The 15,664-nt window shown below is 48.1% G+C and overlaps 1 protein-coding gene across 2 annotated transcripts in view; it reads right to left on the bottom strand.

Moving 5' to 3' along the window:
* LOC119580159 (DBH-like monooxygenase protein 1) overlaps window positions 1-15,664 on the bottom strand; it is a 140,509-nt gene that overhangs the window by 16,200 nt on the left and 108,645 nt on the right. For both annotated transcript variants that reach the window (XM_037928124.1, XM_037928123.1), the window contains 2 exons: window positions 10,108-11,268; window positions 9,158-9,335 (listed from right to left, as the gene is read on the bottom strand). In XM_037928124.1, coding sequence (XP_037784052.1) covers window positions 9,158-9,335; window positions 10,108-10,580 — 651 coding nt within the window. In that variant the 5' untranslated portion in view covers window positions 10,581-11,268. The remainder of the gene's footprint in view (window positions 1-9,157; window positions 9,336-10,107; window positions 11,269-15,664) is intronic.

The following is a 15,664-nucleotide window of genomic DNA, read 5'->3' on the forward strand; positions in this document are numbered from 1 at the left end:
GCCCCTTCCTCCAGCCTCCCCCAATAACCCAACCTCCCCTCACCCCCCCCCCCAAACGACCCCTCCCCATGACCCGACTCTCCCCTCGGTCGTTCCTCCATCACTCCGAAATCCCTCTATCCTGCCATGATGACCTCGGCTCTCCCACCTATCCTTTCGTTCGCCTCGTCATGATTCCCCTTATCAATCACCCTCTCCTCTCTTCTCTCTCTTTTTCCCATCTTTCCCTTTCTTTCTTTTGACCCCCTTTCCTCGGCTTTTGTTGATGTCTTTCATTCTTTCTTTCTTTCGTTCGGTATCTCGTTTTCTTTCTTGATTTTTCTCTCGCGTTTTGTCTATGTGTGTTTTTGTTTTTTGTTCTTCTTTTCTTCCTTATCTCCACCCTTCGCCTCCTTCCTCTCCCTCGTCTCCCCCACCCCTCACCCAACACCAATATTCCTCCTCTTTTTCACTCCCGCTCCACCTTTAGCCTTCTCTTAACCTCCTCCCTCCCCCTTTACCACCTCCTCCCCCTCTTTAACCCCCTCTTACACTTCAACCCTCCCCCTCTATATTCTTCTCCATCACCTCCTCCCCCTTCCCTACCCCCCACTTCACTCCTTTTCAGCCCCTCTCCCCATTAGCCCCCCTCCCTTTTCCATACGGCGCGTTCCCAGCCAAGTGGCCACCGCGAGGATGTTGTGGCTGGCCAAACATCCGGGGCCTGTTCGAGGTGATGATGGCGCGGGGGGGGGGGGCGAGGGGGGCAGGAGGGGGGGCAGAATGGCGGAAGGGTTGAGGGGGAGAATGGATGGGGAGATGGAGACGAAATGGAAGGAGAGAGGCAGGGAGGGAGGGAGGGACAGAGAGGGAGAAAGGGAGAGAGAGAGAGAGAGAGAGAGAGAGAGAGAGAGAGAGAGAGAGAGAGAGAGAGAGAGAGAGAGAGAGAGAGAGAGAGAGAGCCGAAACCGAAACAAAATTTTTCATGAGAAGCGAGAAAAAAAAAACACTATACAACACGAAATAAGAAGAAGAAGAGAGAAAAAAAAGAAAGCGAGACAGGAAGAAGTGATCAGTGACGGAGTAAGTTACAGCTAAATTATGCAAGACAATTAGCGGCCGCCTTGGACCTCCTTCTCAAATGTCGGGCAAAAACAGAGAGACTGACTCAGCTTCTCTCTCTCACTCCATCGCCTCTGCACAGTCATCGAGGCCCGCTAATTGTTCCTGAGCCACTGCCAGTTCGTTAATTAGGCAATTAATATTACCTGTTCTCAATATCCGCGGTTGGTGTGGCTACTGGATTTTTTTTTTCTAAACACTTGGTTACGATTAACTTCTTCAATGTTGCCGCTTGATAGTTGGGATCTCCCTTTTCATAGTTTTCAAAGTCATTATTGTCTCTTCTCTCTCTCGCTCTCTACTTCTTCTGTTACTCTTTTCTTACGCGTCTTCTACTTCGCTCTCTTTTTTCTCTCTCTCTCTCAGCTCATTATCTTTATCGCTTCCTTCATTACTGGCTTCCTTCTCTTTCTCTTGCATAATTGTTGCTCCTTTCAACCGTCTCTCTCAAGACATCCGCTCTTTGAATATTTCTCCATAGATCTAGTTTTCTATTTCTTCATCTCCTCTTCCCTCTTCTCAGCCTCTTCTACTTTTTTCTTCTTCTCCTCCTTTTCGACTCTCTTTTCTTCCTTTATTTTTTTTCTTCCTCTTCCTCCTCCTTGCCAAAATTCAGCTCATTTCCTCCATTTGTTCAAACCTTCATCATCACATACTCCTTTATGCCCCTCTTTCGCGCGCGCTCCGAACATGATCGGAGCTTTTACTGTACCGCGTGGCACTCCGACTCTCGAGTGCCAAGGCCCCTGGCACGGTGTTAATACGCCTCCATTTTCCAGTCATTAATCCCACGGGGAAAGGCCTCTCGTGGTTATATCTGTACAATAAGTTCTTTCAAAACGAATCGAAATAATAATAATGATAATGCCTCCCATTGTAGTAGCTCTAATGGCGTGGTTTGGTAGTTCATCCCTTCTTAATCCTACTAATTAGAGTTACGGCATGACATAATCTGTATATAAAAACGGGCTTGTTTGCAATACATCAGCGATCACTAACAACAGTAACTGGATTACCATCGGATTATTATTGCAGAATGACAATAAAAAACTTCACCAGAACCGACTTATCTTGCCATTGTCCCCTTCAAACAACAGAACAAAGCAAGGCGCAGTAATGATCAGTAACTTAAATCACAAAATACAAAACTTTACCGTGCTTTTACTACAAAACAATAGCGACCCCCCCCCTCCCAAAAAGGCACACGGCACAATTCTTTTCTATGCCATCAACACATTTAAAATGGAGATTAAATTGCGTGTTCTGTAACATAATATAAAAGTTCAACACTCACTGCTAACGCTGGCTTAGAAGTTGTGGCATCCTAAGAGCATCATAACACAAAGCTGTTGAAAGCCCCGCCGTAGCTTTTCATTTGGAATAGCTTCAGCGCCGTCATTAAAACGCGGAATGAATTCTAGTTAAAACTGGAACGAAGTAAGAATTAAAGAGGAGAGAGCTATACACACATACAACAATTGCCCTTTTGTCGTCAATGACCAACACGATCCTTTAAAACCTATTAAACTGTTCTCTTGGCTGGGAATCAAAATTTAACGAGTACCCCCTTCCCCTTCCCCCTTCTCAAAAAGAAAAAAAAAACGAGAAAAAACGACACAACGAGTGACATGGAATCTTCTAGATGAGAAAGGCTCCGGGCAAACCTCAAGTGTAAAAGTTTGCCATAAGCGTCAACAACGGAATGGGGGTTTCACATAGTATATGCTATTACCCGAAAGCAGGTCCCACGGGTGAAACTTTGAGAAGCGGAGGCCTCGCTGCGCCCGGATTAAGCAATTTATGCCTACCTTCAGAGCAGCTCTTAACTTCAGCTAAACTTTGTGTAATTGAGCTGTCAACCTCGAGTATGTGTCGGCGGGTACTGGGGGGATTACAAGCTCCAAAGGAAGGCCAAAGATCAAACTTCAACAATGGCACACACGGAGTGCCACCTGACTTTGCTTCCCGGCTCCAGAGTGCCACATAAGGCATCCTTCAGTGCCCCTCTTTCCAGGCCGAAGAGAAAATCTGAAGCCAAATCGGGAGAAACGCAGGAGGATCTTTGGCCAAAGGGCGTCCCTTTCCTGCAGGGCTTCCGGACGGCCGCCGGAGGAGAGCCAAAGCGACGACGCCGAAGTTGGCCGCCGAGGTTTCCTAGGCGACCAGGCAGGCGTGCCCCCCCCCCCCCGACTTCAATCCCCGCGCGAGGTACACAACTTCCTTCCCCCTCTCTTCCCTTCGCGCGGAGTTGTGCAGGAGATCTGAACTTTGGCGCTTACCCGGTCGGCCTCTGCGCCCCTTGGCCTCCTCCCTGCCTCCAGCGCCGTCCCTCCCTGCCTCCAGCGCCGCGCCTTCCCTCTCTTCGCCACGCCCTCGTCTGCCCTGCCGCCGACAGCTCTTTCTCCTCCACGGCCAACCCACGCAAGTCCCTCCAGATCCAGGCCTAAGGCTCAACCCCTTGGGGAAAAATCTGCCCTATGTTCTTTTCTCCTTGCCATTTTTTATGACCCTGAGCTTCATTTTCCTTGTCTAAAGTGCATTTTCTCTTTCCTTATTACATTAAAAATCCCCCTCCCCCCACTCAAAAAACCTTCTCGTTACCGAAAATATACTTTTTCTTGTCGTCACGTCTCGCGTCTCTCGACCCTTCCCTCCGGCCTTTCAGATTCAGAGGACCTCTACTCATTCCTCTCTCCCCCTCCCCTCTCTCTCTTCCCCTCTCACTCTCTCTCCCTCCCTCTCCCTCTCCCCCATTAAGCTCCACCCCGTGGCCCTCCCTCCACCTGCCTTCCCTCCCCTACAAGTCACGCCCCCTAAGCCGCAGGCCTCCTCCCGGAGAGAACTTGTCCCCTGGCTGTGGGTGGGTCTTCGCCCGGCTCGGTCCTCCGCCTCGCGAGGAGCCCACGCCCCTGGCAGCAGCCCCCTCCCCCGCCCCGCCCATCCCCGAGGGCAGCACCACAAGGGTCGGACACACCAGAAGCAACGTTTAATTAAAACTCAATCAGCGGAGCTCCTCAACTTCGACAATCGGCTTAGCGCGCCGGCCTGTCTTAATTGGACAGCGACGAGGCGGGGGCAGACCCGGCCTTCCCCCACGCGCCTGCAAGGTCGACCTTCCTGGGCCGCCGCCACCTACCCGTCGCCCTTAGCCGCAGGTGTCTCCCGGGCCCCCGCTCTTCGCCGCGTCACTGCAAAAGGTCATCTAAGATCTGGAATTTTGTGATCGAAGGGGCTGTTCTCCCGGAGTTGCTAAATCCGAAGGGTTCGAACACGGGGCGAAAGCAAGGGGTAAGGAGGGGGAGGAGAAAGAGGGAGAGGGAGGGAGAGGGGGAGGGGAAAAGAGAGAGGGAGGGGGGAGAGGGAGAGGGAGAGGGAGAGGGAGAGGGAGAGGGATAGAGACGGGAAGAGGATGAGGGACAGAGGAAGAAAAGCACAACAGAGGCAGAGGGAAGCAGACCCGAGCACCGCGCTCCGTCGCCGCCCGCCTGCTCACCGGCCGCGCCTTCTGCCACGCCTGCTGCACCGACACCCGAGGATTAATGAGACGATATTAATCAGATGACTCAGGAGGTGGGGGGGGGGGGAGAGCGAAGGGAAGGATAGGGGAAGGGGGGCACAATCTACCTTCGTCCGACAGAAATAAGCGAACGGCTTAATTAATCAAATGGGCCTGACGAGCTGCGAATTATCAATTATCGGCGGAAACGGGCGCTGTTAATTGGAGGACGAATGTAATTATCAACTAATGGCCGTAGAACAGACACTCGTCGCTTTCCCTAACGAAGAAAGCGACTAAAGAAACCCCCAAGCCGACCGCCTTTGACTAATGAGAACTTGATTATAAAGGGATGTGACAGACGCAGCTTAATCATAACTGCGACTTGACAAAAGATCAATTATAAATGATACGGCCGCCCGAGTCTTCATTACCACTCTGATGTAATGCTAAAATGCCCAACCATAATGTCGGGTCTATTAGCAAGAGGCCGGTATACCAAATTTTGTTTTTCAATAGACTGATGTTTCTGTGTGTGTGTGTGTGTGTGTGTGTGTGTGTGTGTGTGTGTGTGTGTGTGTGTGTGTGTGTGTGTGTGTGTGTGTGTGTGTGTGTGTGTGTGTGTGTGTGTGTGTGTGTCTGCTTAGGCATGGGTTCGTGCGTGCCTAAGCGAGCGCGCGTGCCCGCGTCCGCTTCCATTTGCGGTCTCGTCGGGAACTCTTGGACCAACCCCGACAAACTATCAAATGACCGTCATGGCTATTTCAACTTCCCAGATCACTCAGCCGCATTCACCTGCACCGAAATCTTTCGCTCAAAGGCTCCTAGTTAAAGGAACTCCCCCTCCCCTTTCCCCATTCCCCTCCTCTCCCCACCATCCTCCCCACTCCTTCCCTCCTCCCCTCCACTCCCCCTCCGTCCTTTTCCCTTTGAATTTCCCTCGCAAGCCGCTATTAATGTGCCATCAAAAAATGTATCCAGTGAAGCAACTTTGGTCATATTGAATTGCCTCGCAGGATGAGCGGAGGCGGAAAAAAAACCTCAAAACTTTGGCGTCTTCCTTGCGGTCCTTGTATGGGGGAGAGGGAGGGGGAGGGAGGGGGGAGGGAGGGGGAGTAAGGCGAAGAGGGAATAGGATGGGAAAGGAGGGGTAGGGGGGGAAGAGGAGGGGGTGTTGGTGAATGGAGTCATTAACGGAGAACCACACAAATGCGAAGTCGTGATTAAAACGAGACGTTATTACTGTCCAGTTTTTTTATTTCCTTTTCTTTTTATTGGGGGGGGGCATTTTGGGGGAGCAGGAGGGAAGGAAGGGGGAGGGGGGTGGCGACCTTCCCATTATCTAAACACCTTTATTAACGATTACACACAAGAAAAAAATCTATTAAGATTTTTTTGAAGGGAGACACGACAAGACAAGGCCCCTTCGCAAGAGATAAAAGCCAAGTAAATATTCCGAAACGGCCGATTTTTGCCGCGCGAGGAAGGCCAAAGTTTTGATTAAAGTTGCGCCGCTCAAACAGCGCCGTCCTTCTGCCTAACTGCGTCTAAAGTTATTAGTGTTAGCAAAGTAAGGCCGTCATAGCGCGAAACAAGCGCATTTGCTTTGACTCGCCCACGCTGATGGTATTACCTAATCCGCTAATCATGTTTTGAGGAGCGCAATTGCATGTCGCCCGCTGGCACAAAAAGGAGGAAATGCACAGGAATTCGGGAAAGCAACCACAGCCTGCCTAGCAAGAAGAAAGAGGAGGAGGAGGAGGAGGGAGAGAAGGAGGAGAAGGAGGTGGAGGAGATAAACAGAGAAAAAAGCGAACGAGAGAGAGAAAGGGAGGGAGGGAGGGAGGGAGGGAGGGAGAGAGAGAGAGAGAGAGAGAGAGAGAGAGAGAGAGAGAGAGAGAGAGAGAGAGAGAGAGAGAGAGAGAGAGAGAGAGAGAGAGAGTGACTTCTTCCTCATGCGCGTTCTTCGGTAAATCCATCCGACATTCGCGTGCCCATGCAGTCCGGCAGTAAGCGATCCGTGTATGCGGATTCCCGAACGCACACACACACATGCTGCGAGCGACAGAAGCGGCAGCAGAGTCACCCGGAGTTGCGCTGCTTTGTCCCCCGTCAGCCGACTCTGCTTACTCAGCGCCCCACCGCGAGACTCCTGAGTGACACGTGTCTGTGGCTGACCCGATGTCATGCTGGCAACTTCCCTCTTGTGCAACTAGCATCTGTAGGCTTGTTGCAATGGTCAGTGTGTTGAAATAATTTAAAGCGTTCGAAGAGGTCTGAATATACCTGCAACGGATAGATGTGTTCTGCACCTGGGAGCGACGTCGATACCCGCGCTGATGAACAAGTGACGGGCAATGGAAGTCTAGAGAATGCTTATTAGTTATACAAGATGCCTCGCTCTGCCGCTTGTCCTTCGCTCTCAAACCACATCTTTTCCTTCTAAGGAAAAAAAACTCCTCATACAGAGTGCCGTTGACAGGTAGCAATCTCTTCATTATTCGTTTTGCATTACTCAGACTCGCAAACTTATATTGCTGGCATTGGTGCGTGCGTGCGTGTGCGTGCAGTCTGACAGTAGTTAAACCTAAAAAATGATACACATTATCAAAATATATATTTCGGATATCTGAACACTGAAACCACATTCTAAATCTATTCACATGATCTTGACATCACAGTTCAATCAGGCTCGTAATTATAACTAATTAATACTTTCAGAACAAAATCCAACAGCTTCGAAAATAATTTCAAAACATGTAATCAGTCAAAGGTAAATAATTTGAAGCCTGTTTTGCGCAGGTGTGCGCGCGCGCGCGCGCGTGTGTGTGTGTGTGTGTGTGTGAGTGTGAGTGTGAGTGTGAGTGTGAGTGTGAGTGTGAGTGTGTATGTGTGTGTGTGTGCGCGCGCGCGTGCGAGCGTGTGTGTGTGTGTTTCTGAGTGCGTGTGCGTGCATGCGTCTATGCACCCATGTATACGTGTCCGCCTCAAGCACAGAGACAGACAGACAGCCGCGCAGCATCACCATAACGCCCCACCGACAGGGAAGAACGGGTATCCGACGGCGCTGAATATTTCACGAGATAAACCGCGGAAGTCACAGCCGAGAGAGGGAAAGGAAGGGGGGGGGGGGAGCTCGCCGCCTGCCTGCCTACCGGACGGACTGACATGATTCGATTTCGAAATAAGAAGAACCGAACAGCGCCTGAATTTGCGACGAGGGAGGGACGCCAGGCAGAGGCAGAGAGAGTGGGGGAGGGGGGAGGGAGGGAGGGAGGGAGGGAGGGAGAGAGAGAGAGGAGAGAGGAGAGAGAGAGAGAGAGAGCGAGAGAGAGAGAGAGCGAGAGAGAGAGAGAGCGAGAGAGAGAGAGAGAGAGAGAGAGAGAGAGAGAGAGAGAGAGAGAGAGAGAGAGAGAGAGAGAGAGAGAGAGAGAGCGAGAGCGCAACGGGCAAGCGAACACCAAACCATGGCATCAATAAACCGTAAATCTTAATTAACGCTCTGATACATGCTACTGCCTCCCCCGTCGCCCTTATTTGGCCAAGCGAGCGATTGGCTAAATTATTCCACAGGATACAGTAATTACCAGCAAGCAGCCTCCTCGTATACCTGCTCGTTAATAGTTATACTTCAAGTCATTATAACAAAACGAAACTAAACTAAAATAAAATAAAATAAAATAAACGAGAAAAATAGCAAAAGAGACGATATAAAATGATTTCACTCGTCGGAGAATACGAAATATTTGCCGGTTTCCATTTTGGCGAATTTGAGAGATAAGAAACTCGCGTATAGAGCAATTCCTCGAGTCCGGATAAACAGGCAAGGCCAGTAACACGGACAAAGGGGAAAATTATCGCCAATTAGTGTAACTACATCTTCGTCTCCCGCAGTTTGGATATTATCATTATTATCATTATCTGTTTCTCTGCCTTTCTTTCTTTCTTTTTGACGTTTTGCTTCTTCCTGTGTTCTTTTTTTTTCTTTTTCTTCTTCGTCTTCTTTTTTCCACATATTATGTTTTTTTAAACTAATGGAGTCGTTAATTATTCACTTGTTGCTGAATCAACGCCAATACAGGATGATTAATTCTTTATATATTCTATTACTATTTTACTATTCACCTTTTCAGTTATTCATAGATTTGTATATTCATTTTCTACGAATACTTGCAACTCCAACACTGCAATGTTTTAAAAAGAAAAATATATGCTGCAATCTCTCCTTTCTTTCTCTCTCTTCCCCTCTGCCGAACTTCATTTTAACATCTGCAGTTATCTGTTTATTTTCCAAAACTTTAAGAGCAACAACAACAGCAATTTAGACTCTCCCTCCGCAATAAGAAAATAAAAAATAAAAACAACGAGAGAGAAAGAGAGAGAAAAAAATATACAAGGTATATACAAGACCCCTTTTTAAACATGCAATATTTCCCTTGCATTTTCAGGCTCACTCGGCGGAGATTAAAGAAAACGGAGAGGGGGGGGACTGTACTATAAGGAACGAGAAAGAAAACGGGACGGAGAAAAAAAAATGGTTCTCGCGGCCTCAATACTCACCGAAATAACATGGTCCTGCTTGTCACACGTATTGTACGGGCGTGACATGATGAGGACGGTGTGGGTGTCGTTCTCATAGCCGCCCACCAGCATCCAGTCCCTCTGCTCGTCCACGGAGGGCTCAACGTTCCCACGCCCATGCCGGTCTTGTAAATAGGCTTTGCCGGAGTGTACCCACCTGCGAGGGAAGAAAATGAAGAAGGAAAGCTTATTCATTGGGCTGCCGGATTGGACCGTCTCTTTGAAGGAGGGGGAAAGAGGGAGAGGGAGAGGGAGAGGGAGAGGGAGAGGGAGAGGGAGAGGGAGAGGGATGAGAGGGAGAGTGGAAAGGGAGAAAATATGAGAAGGGATGAAAGGCAGAAAGAATAAGAGGAGACAGGCGAGAGAAAATAACGCTAGGTGGTTTTGTGTGTGTGTGTGTGTGTGTGTGTGTGTGTGTGTGTGTGTGTGTGTGTGTGTGTGTGTGTGATGTGTGTGTGTGTGTGTGTGTGATGTGTGTGTGTGTGTGTGTGTGTGTGTGTGTGTGTGTGTGTGTGTGTGTGTGTGTGTGTGTGTGTGTGTGTGTGTGTGTGTGTGTGTGTGTGTGTGTGTGAGAGAGAGAGAGAGAGAGAGAGAGAGAGAGAGAGAGAGAGAGAGAGAGAGAGAGAGAGAGAGAGAGAGAGAGAGAGTATTCAAAACAGGCAAAACTACATATATAGTTCGTCAAGAACGAGTGAGAGAGCATACGCTGTTAAAAACATTACTTGAAAAATTCACCAAGCGAACCCAGAAAGGCCTTTACAACATAAATGGACATTCCTGCAAAAGGGTAGTGGCTTACGTTATACTAGTCAGTAATTAAAAAGACGTTACATCTAAAAAAAATCCTGAATTAGTTCTATGTCTCACAAATTTACTTTAATCCCATTAACACCATAAATGCACACGTCGCAGGAGCTTCGACGACTCACCCAACGACGATGTCCGCGCCGTCCATCCTGGGCGCCGACGACAGGCCGAAGCCGATGTAGCCCGTCGTCCTGGCGGTGACGCGGAACTCGATGCTGTCCTCGCGCGGCGTCCACTGCACCACGAAGGCGCCCGTGTCCTCCAGCCAGGCCTCGTGCTCCCACGTCTCGTAGGAGCTCAGCCGCGGCGTGGCGAAGGACGAGGCGGCGAAGGACCTGGCGCCGGGCAGGAAGGACGCCGTCAGGACGAGCGTCTGCAGCAGGCACCACAAGGAAGGCTGGGGTGCCCTCAAGAGGAGGAAGGCGACGGAGGAGGGGGTTCTGGAGGTCCTCCTGGAGGAGGGCTGGCGGGGGGCGCGAGGCCGGTCGCGCTCCGTCCGCCTCGAGGCTTTGCTTCCGGTCATGGCGGCGTCGACGGGTGTTTCGAGAGAAGGGGAGGACGGGGTGCTGAGGAAGGCGGCGTGTGGGGCGCCCATGGCTGCAGCAGGAGCGAGTTAGGGTGCTACTGAATTCTACTGCTGCTATCTTCTACTGCGTCGCCGTCTGAGAAGGGACATTCTTAGAGTCACGCCCTTGAGAGGAGGGTCGTCCAAGGACGCTCACGCCCTCCACGCCAACTGACTGAGGAGCTCCGATCCCTGTGGCCCTGGGACCCTGCAACTGGCCCTCGCCGGGATTAGGTCGAGCCCCGAAAGACTATTTCCAGGGTCCTTCCGCCTCGAGATCTCAAAGTTTAGATTTATAATCCCCCACAATCTGAAGGTCCTGCCGGGTCTCTATTATTTTTTTCTTTCTCTGGAACCCTAATCTCCGGGCGGCCGACGTTAAAGACCCCCGACGCTGCCAGATGCCGAGGGCGAAGGATTTTTCCTCCTCTTCTCCGACACTGACGCTACCTTTCCTCTTTGTCCCTCCCTCTTAAAAATATATATATAAAAATAAGGAAAAGAAAAACAAAAAAAAACGATCTCGATCTCACGAACGGGTCACTGCCAACTACATGGTCTCGGCCCCAGCGGACGCTTTCATCATTTCCCTTTCCCCTCTTCAGACTCTGGGCGAGGGGGGGGGGGTGAGGGGGTGAGGGGCGTAGCAGGGGGAGGGGGGTCTTCTCGTGTGTGCTATCACTGGCGCAGCTTGAGTCGTGGCGCTTATCAGTCGGCTCTGGAAAGATAAGAGACGTTGGTTAGTGAAATCGACTGAAAATTACTCTTTATTAGTTTTTTTATATTGCAAGACAACTCCATTTACAAGTTAGGAAGAATGGAAAAGGGGGGGGGATCGAGGAGAGAAGAGGGGGGAGGAGACGAAAGAGTGAAAGAGAGAAGCAAACAATTGAAGATTAATGGAATCCCGTGTTCTCTGAGTAAAGAACAAGAGATCATGGAAGACATATATATATATATATATATATATATATATATATATATATATATATATATATATATATATATATATATATATATATATATATATATAAAATTAATAACAATAAAAAAACACTCCATGGGACTTGTAAATGAGTCACGCAAACGACGATGTTGATGAACCGGCTAATTTCATGTTTTTTTTTTTCTTACAAGATAACACTGATAAACCCAAGGGAAGAGCGGAGGGAGAGAAGAAGAGAAAGGAAGAGAGAAAGAGAAAAGGAAAAGAGAGAGTGAAGGAGAACAGGAGGGACGTGAATAATGGAAGGGTAAGAGGGGATGAGGGAAGGTAGACCAGAGGGAAGGGGGGAACGAGAGAAGGAGGAGGGAGGGAATGAGGAAAGAAAGGGAACACAAGAGAGAAGTAGGAAAGGAGGAAAAGAGAGACGCAGAGAAAGAAGGAAGGAGAGAAAGAGAGAAAGGAGGGAAAAGAGAGAGGGAGAGACGATGAGGGTGAAGGAGGGAGAGCGGGGGTGGTTAATAGCACCCTAATCCCTCATAAAGGAATTATTAGATCAATTATTCATGCAGACCATTAGGAGCGTCAACGCAGAGTCGACTCCTCGGCACACAGCTGGAGGCGAAGGGACTATTAAGAGTTTGAAGTTAATGGACTCTTATGCATGTTGCTTCCCTCCGTAGGCTCTTGTTAACAGCAATTGCAAGAGTTGAATTCTTGGGACGGGCGAGTTTTCTTATGACATTGCAATCAATTTTAACAGGATTGATAACCGCACAGATGGTGGTGATGATTTTAGAATATAAGTTAATGGGAATAAGATTAATAACAAGAAGAAAAAAAACTAAATGAATAAAAATACTGAAAACGAAGATCAAGATACCAAAAAAAAAGTTGAGATGAGAAAATACAATCTAAAAATATTCTAAAATAACAAAGGGGAGGAAACGCGAGAAAAATCATACAAAGAAAATAGTGATGACATACAGTCATATCCTAAAAAAAGTGACAAATGCAAACTAGACGTTACCAAAACAACAAGACAAAAGTAACATAAATGATGCTAATGATAAGAAATACTGTCCCTTCCTTATTACGCCCTCACCCATCCTCTCACCCCCCCCCCTCCCCATTCCGCCTACGCCCCTGAGAAACACGATAGGCCGCGCCCGTGCACAGAGCCTGCTCATCTCCCTCCAAGAGATAATCCTATGTTCCTTTCTATTCTCTTTCCACCCTTATTCTCACGCTCAGACGGGGAAAATACGAGAACCTTCGCTATATCTAACACCCTCCTTCACCTCACATCTCCCCCTCGCCCGTCACCATTCCCCCCCCCCCTCACCCGTCACCCTTACCCCGCCCTTCCTTTCACCCTCTTAGCATCCATTAGCAGTTTTGTCTTTCTCCCCATTACTCCCCTTTCTCTCTCTCTCTCTCTCTCTCTCTCTCTCTCTCTCTCTCTCTCTCTCTCTCTCTCTCTCTCTCTCTCTCTCTCGTTCCCTCCCTCTCTTTCTTTCTTTATCTCTCTCTTTCTGCCCCTTTCGGTCGTTTAAGGTTAGCGTAACGGGAGACGGGGATGGTTGGGGGGGGGTGAGAGGGGGGAGATCGCTTGCTGTGGGGAGAGGGGGTGGGGGGGGGTGGGGGGGGAGGAGACTAGGAATGGTGGGGAAGGCCGAAGCTGCCTGGAGGGGGGGGGAGAAAGGAGGCACCATGATAGATAGCTAGATAGATAGATAGATAGGTACGAACGTAGATAGAGAGACGAGAGAGAGGATAGGGAGAGAAAGAGAGAAAGAGAAAGAAAAACGAGAGAGCGAGAGGATACACCCTACACACACAGCGCTTGTCACAGTACGATTAACCTGCACAAAACTTCCCCGCGCTCATCCTCTTTTTTGTCCCTTTAGCTAATGATATCAATATTCAGTCAAAAAGAATATAATTGATTTGGGATTATTTATTAGACCAAATGGCCTTTAGAATATTTTTTCCCCCAAAAAGTAAAGCCCTCTGTTAATATCATTGTGAAATTAATCGGAAGTTAATCAGATAAGCCGAAAATTAAATTGAGAGACTAACCTAACTTCATCAGAATAGATTACAAAAAGTGAACAGTCAACTTTCATTCCTCGAGACTAAATTGCTATACACACACCCGTGCGTCTGTGCGCGTCTTCTCTATGAACATATTATCATTAAATACACGCAATAGAGTATTGAAAACAACAACAACAGCGTCACTGAAATTGAAATACATTCATCATTTTTTCTTTTTTTTTTTTTCTTTTTTTTTTGGGGGGGGGGGAATCAACTATATCAATTCGAGAATATGCTTAGGCCTAATCAAATTCCACATTGGCCTACCTTCCCCTGTCATCGCTCATCAGAATCACATTCACGCTTCGCTAAAAATATATAAAAATAAATAAATAAATAAATAAATAAATAAAATAATAAGATAAACACTAAAACAACACAAATGAAATCACGCTGAAAATCCCCCCCCCACCCCTAGATTCCCCCTACAAAAAACAGAGTCAATCGCACCGAGACAAAAAGAGATTGACAATTAACCTCTCGGCTCGGAACAACAACTCGCAAACACCGGCGCCGGCGAAACGGGGCAAAAACAGCGCGATGTCACCGCCTCGCTGTCGTCACTCGATTAGTCATCGCGATGTCGGCGGCAACGAGAATTCAAGGATGTCATCTCCCGCGACTGCAGCTGCTGGCGGGTGTTACGCGAGGGGAGAAGGGGAGGAAGTGGGGGCGAGGGAGATGGGGATGGGAAGGGAGGGAGGGGGGGAGGAGGATGGGGAGTGAAGGATGTGGATGTGTGACGGGGGGAGAGGGGATAACGGGATGGAAGAGGGATGTGAGGGGAGGAGGAGGAAGGTGGAGGGTGAGGGAGATGGAAATGTGAGGGGAAAGGGGAGGGATGGGAGAGCGAGATGGAAGGGGGAAGGTGGGGGGGTGAGGAAGATGGAGATGCGAGGCGGGAGAGAGGAGGGAGGGGAGGAGGAAAGTGGGGTGAGGGGGGGGGAGAGGGGAGAGCGAGGGGTGGAAGTGATAAGGCTCAGGCAACAGCACGAACGAGTCAAGATTAACACCGATCTCACTTTCCGTCGTTCAATCTTTTAACGTCACATGTTGCACTCAAGCACACTGAGGGATCTATTTCTCCCATCTATCGTCTACCGTCACCGGGGAGGAACACTCGACTGCCACCCTTCCACCACCCCGGGAGCGTTGTCACCCGTACCCCCGTCACCCACTGACACCCACCCCTCTGCCATCCTACCCCCCTCCCTCAATTCCCCCCTTTGCTAGCTCTCAACCGCAGGTATCAAAACACTTTTCTTAATTACATCATTAAAATGCATCGTAATTAGCATGAGGCTTGTATACATTATTCTTTCGTTATTGCGGCCTGTATTGCGCCTCATACAAATTCCATGGTAATTAAGATGTTTTATTATTAATGAGGATAATAATGCGAACATGCATATATACATACATACATAAATACATACATACATACATACATACATACATATATACATATATATATATATATATATATATATATACATATATATATATTATACACAAAGTGCGGCTGTGTTTAAAATAAATTAGAAAATATGAAAAAAGACGGAAAAAAACGAGACAAAAGAGAAAAAACGAAAACGAAAAGAAAGAGAAAAAAACAAAAACGAAAAGAAAGAGAAAAAAACAAAAACGAAAAGAAAGAGAAAAAAACAAAAACCAAAAGAAAGAGACACAAAAGAGAAGAAAAGAAAACGGAAAGAAAGAGACACAAAAGAGAAGAAAAGAATACGGAAAGAGACGCAAAAGAGAAGAGAAAGATAAAAAGACCGACAGACAGCAACCGACGTGTTTGTAGAGACGAAATCACCACAGCAATCTGCAACTGTGCACTGCCATTTCGGAATGAACGAAAATGAAAAAAAAAAATATATATATGAATATATTCGAAGTGTTTATCACTCGACCTTTTTGACAAATGCAAATCCGGTGCGTCTGTCGAACTTCCTGTGCGTTTCCTTATCATTCCTCCTCTTATATATATTCCTCCTCTTATATATTTTTTTCTTTGTTTTTATTTTTTTTCTTTTTTGTTTTTTTTTTTTTGGTGTGGTTTTTT

This window comes from Penaeus monodon, chromosome 13 (assembly GCF_015228065.2).
Source record: "Penaeus monodon isolate SGIC_2016 chromosome 13, NSTDA_Pmon_1, whole genome shotgun sequence".
In the NCBI taxonomy this organism is placed as follows: domain Eukaryota; kingdom Metazoa; phylum Arthropoda; class Malacostraca; order Decapoda; family Penaeidae; genus Penaeus; species Penaeus monodon.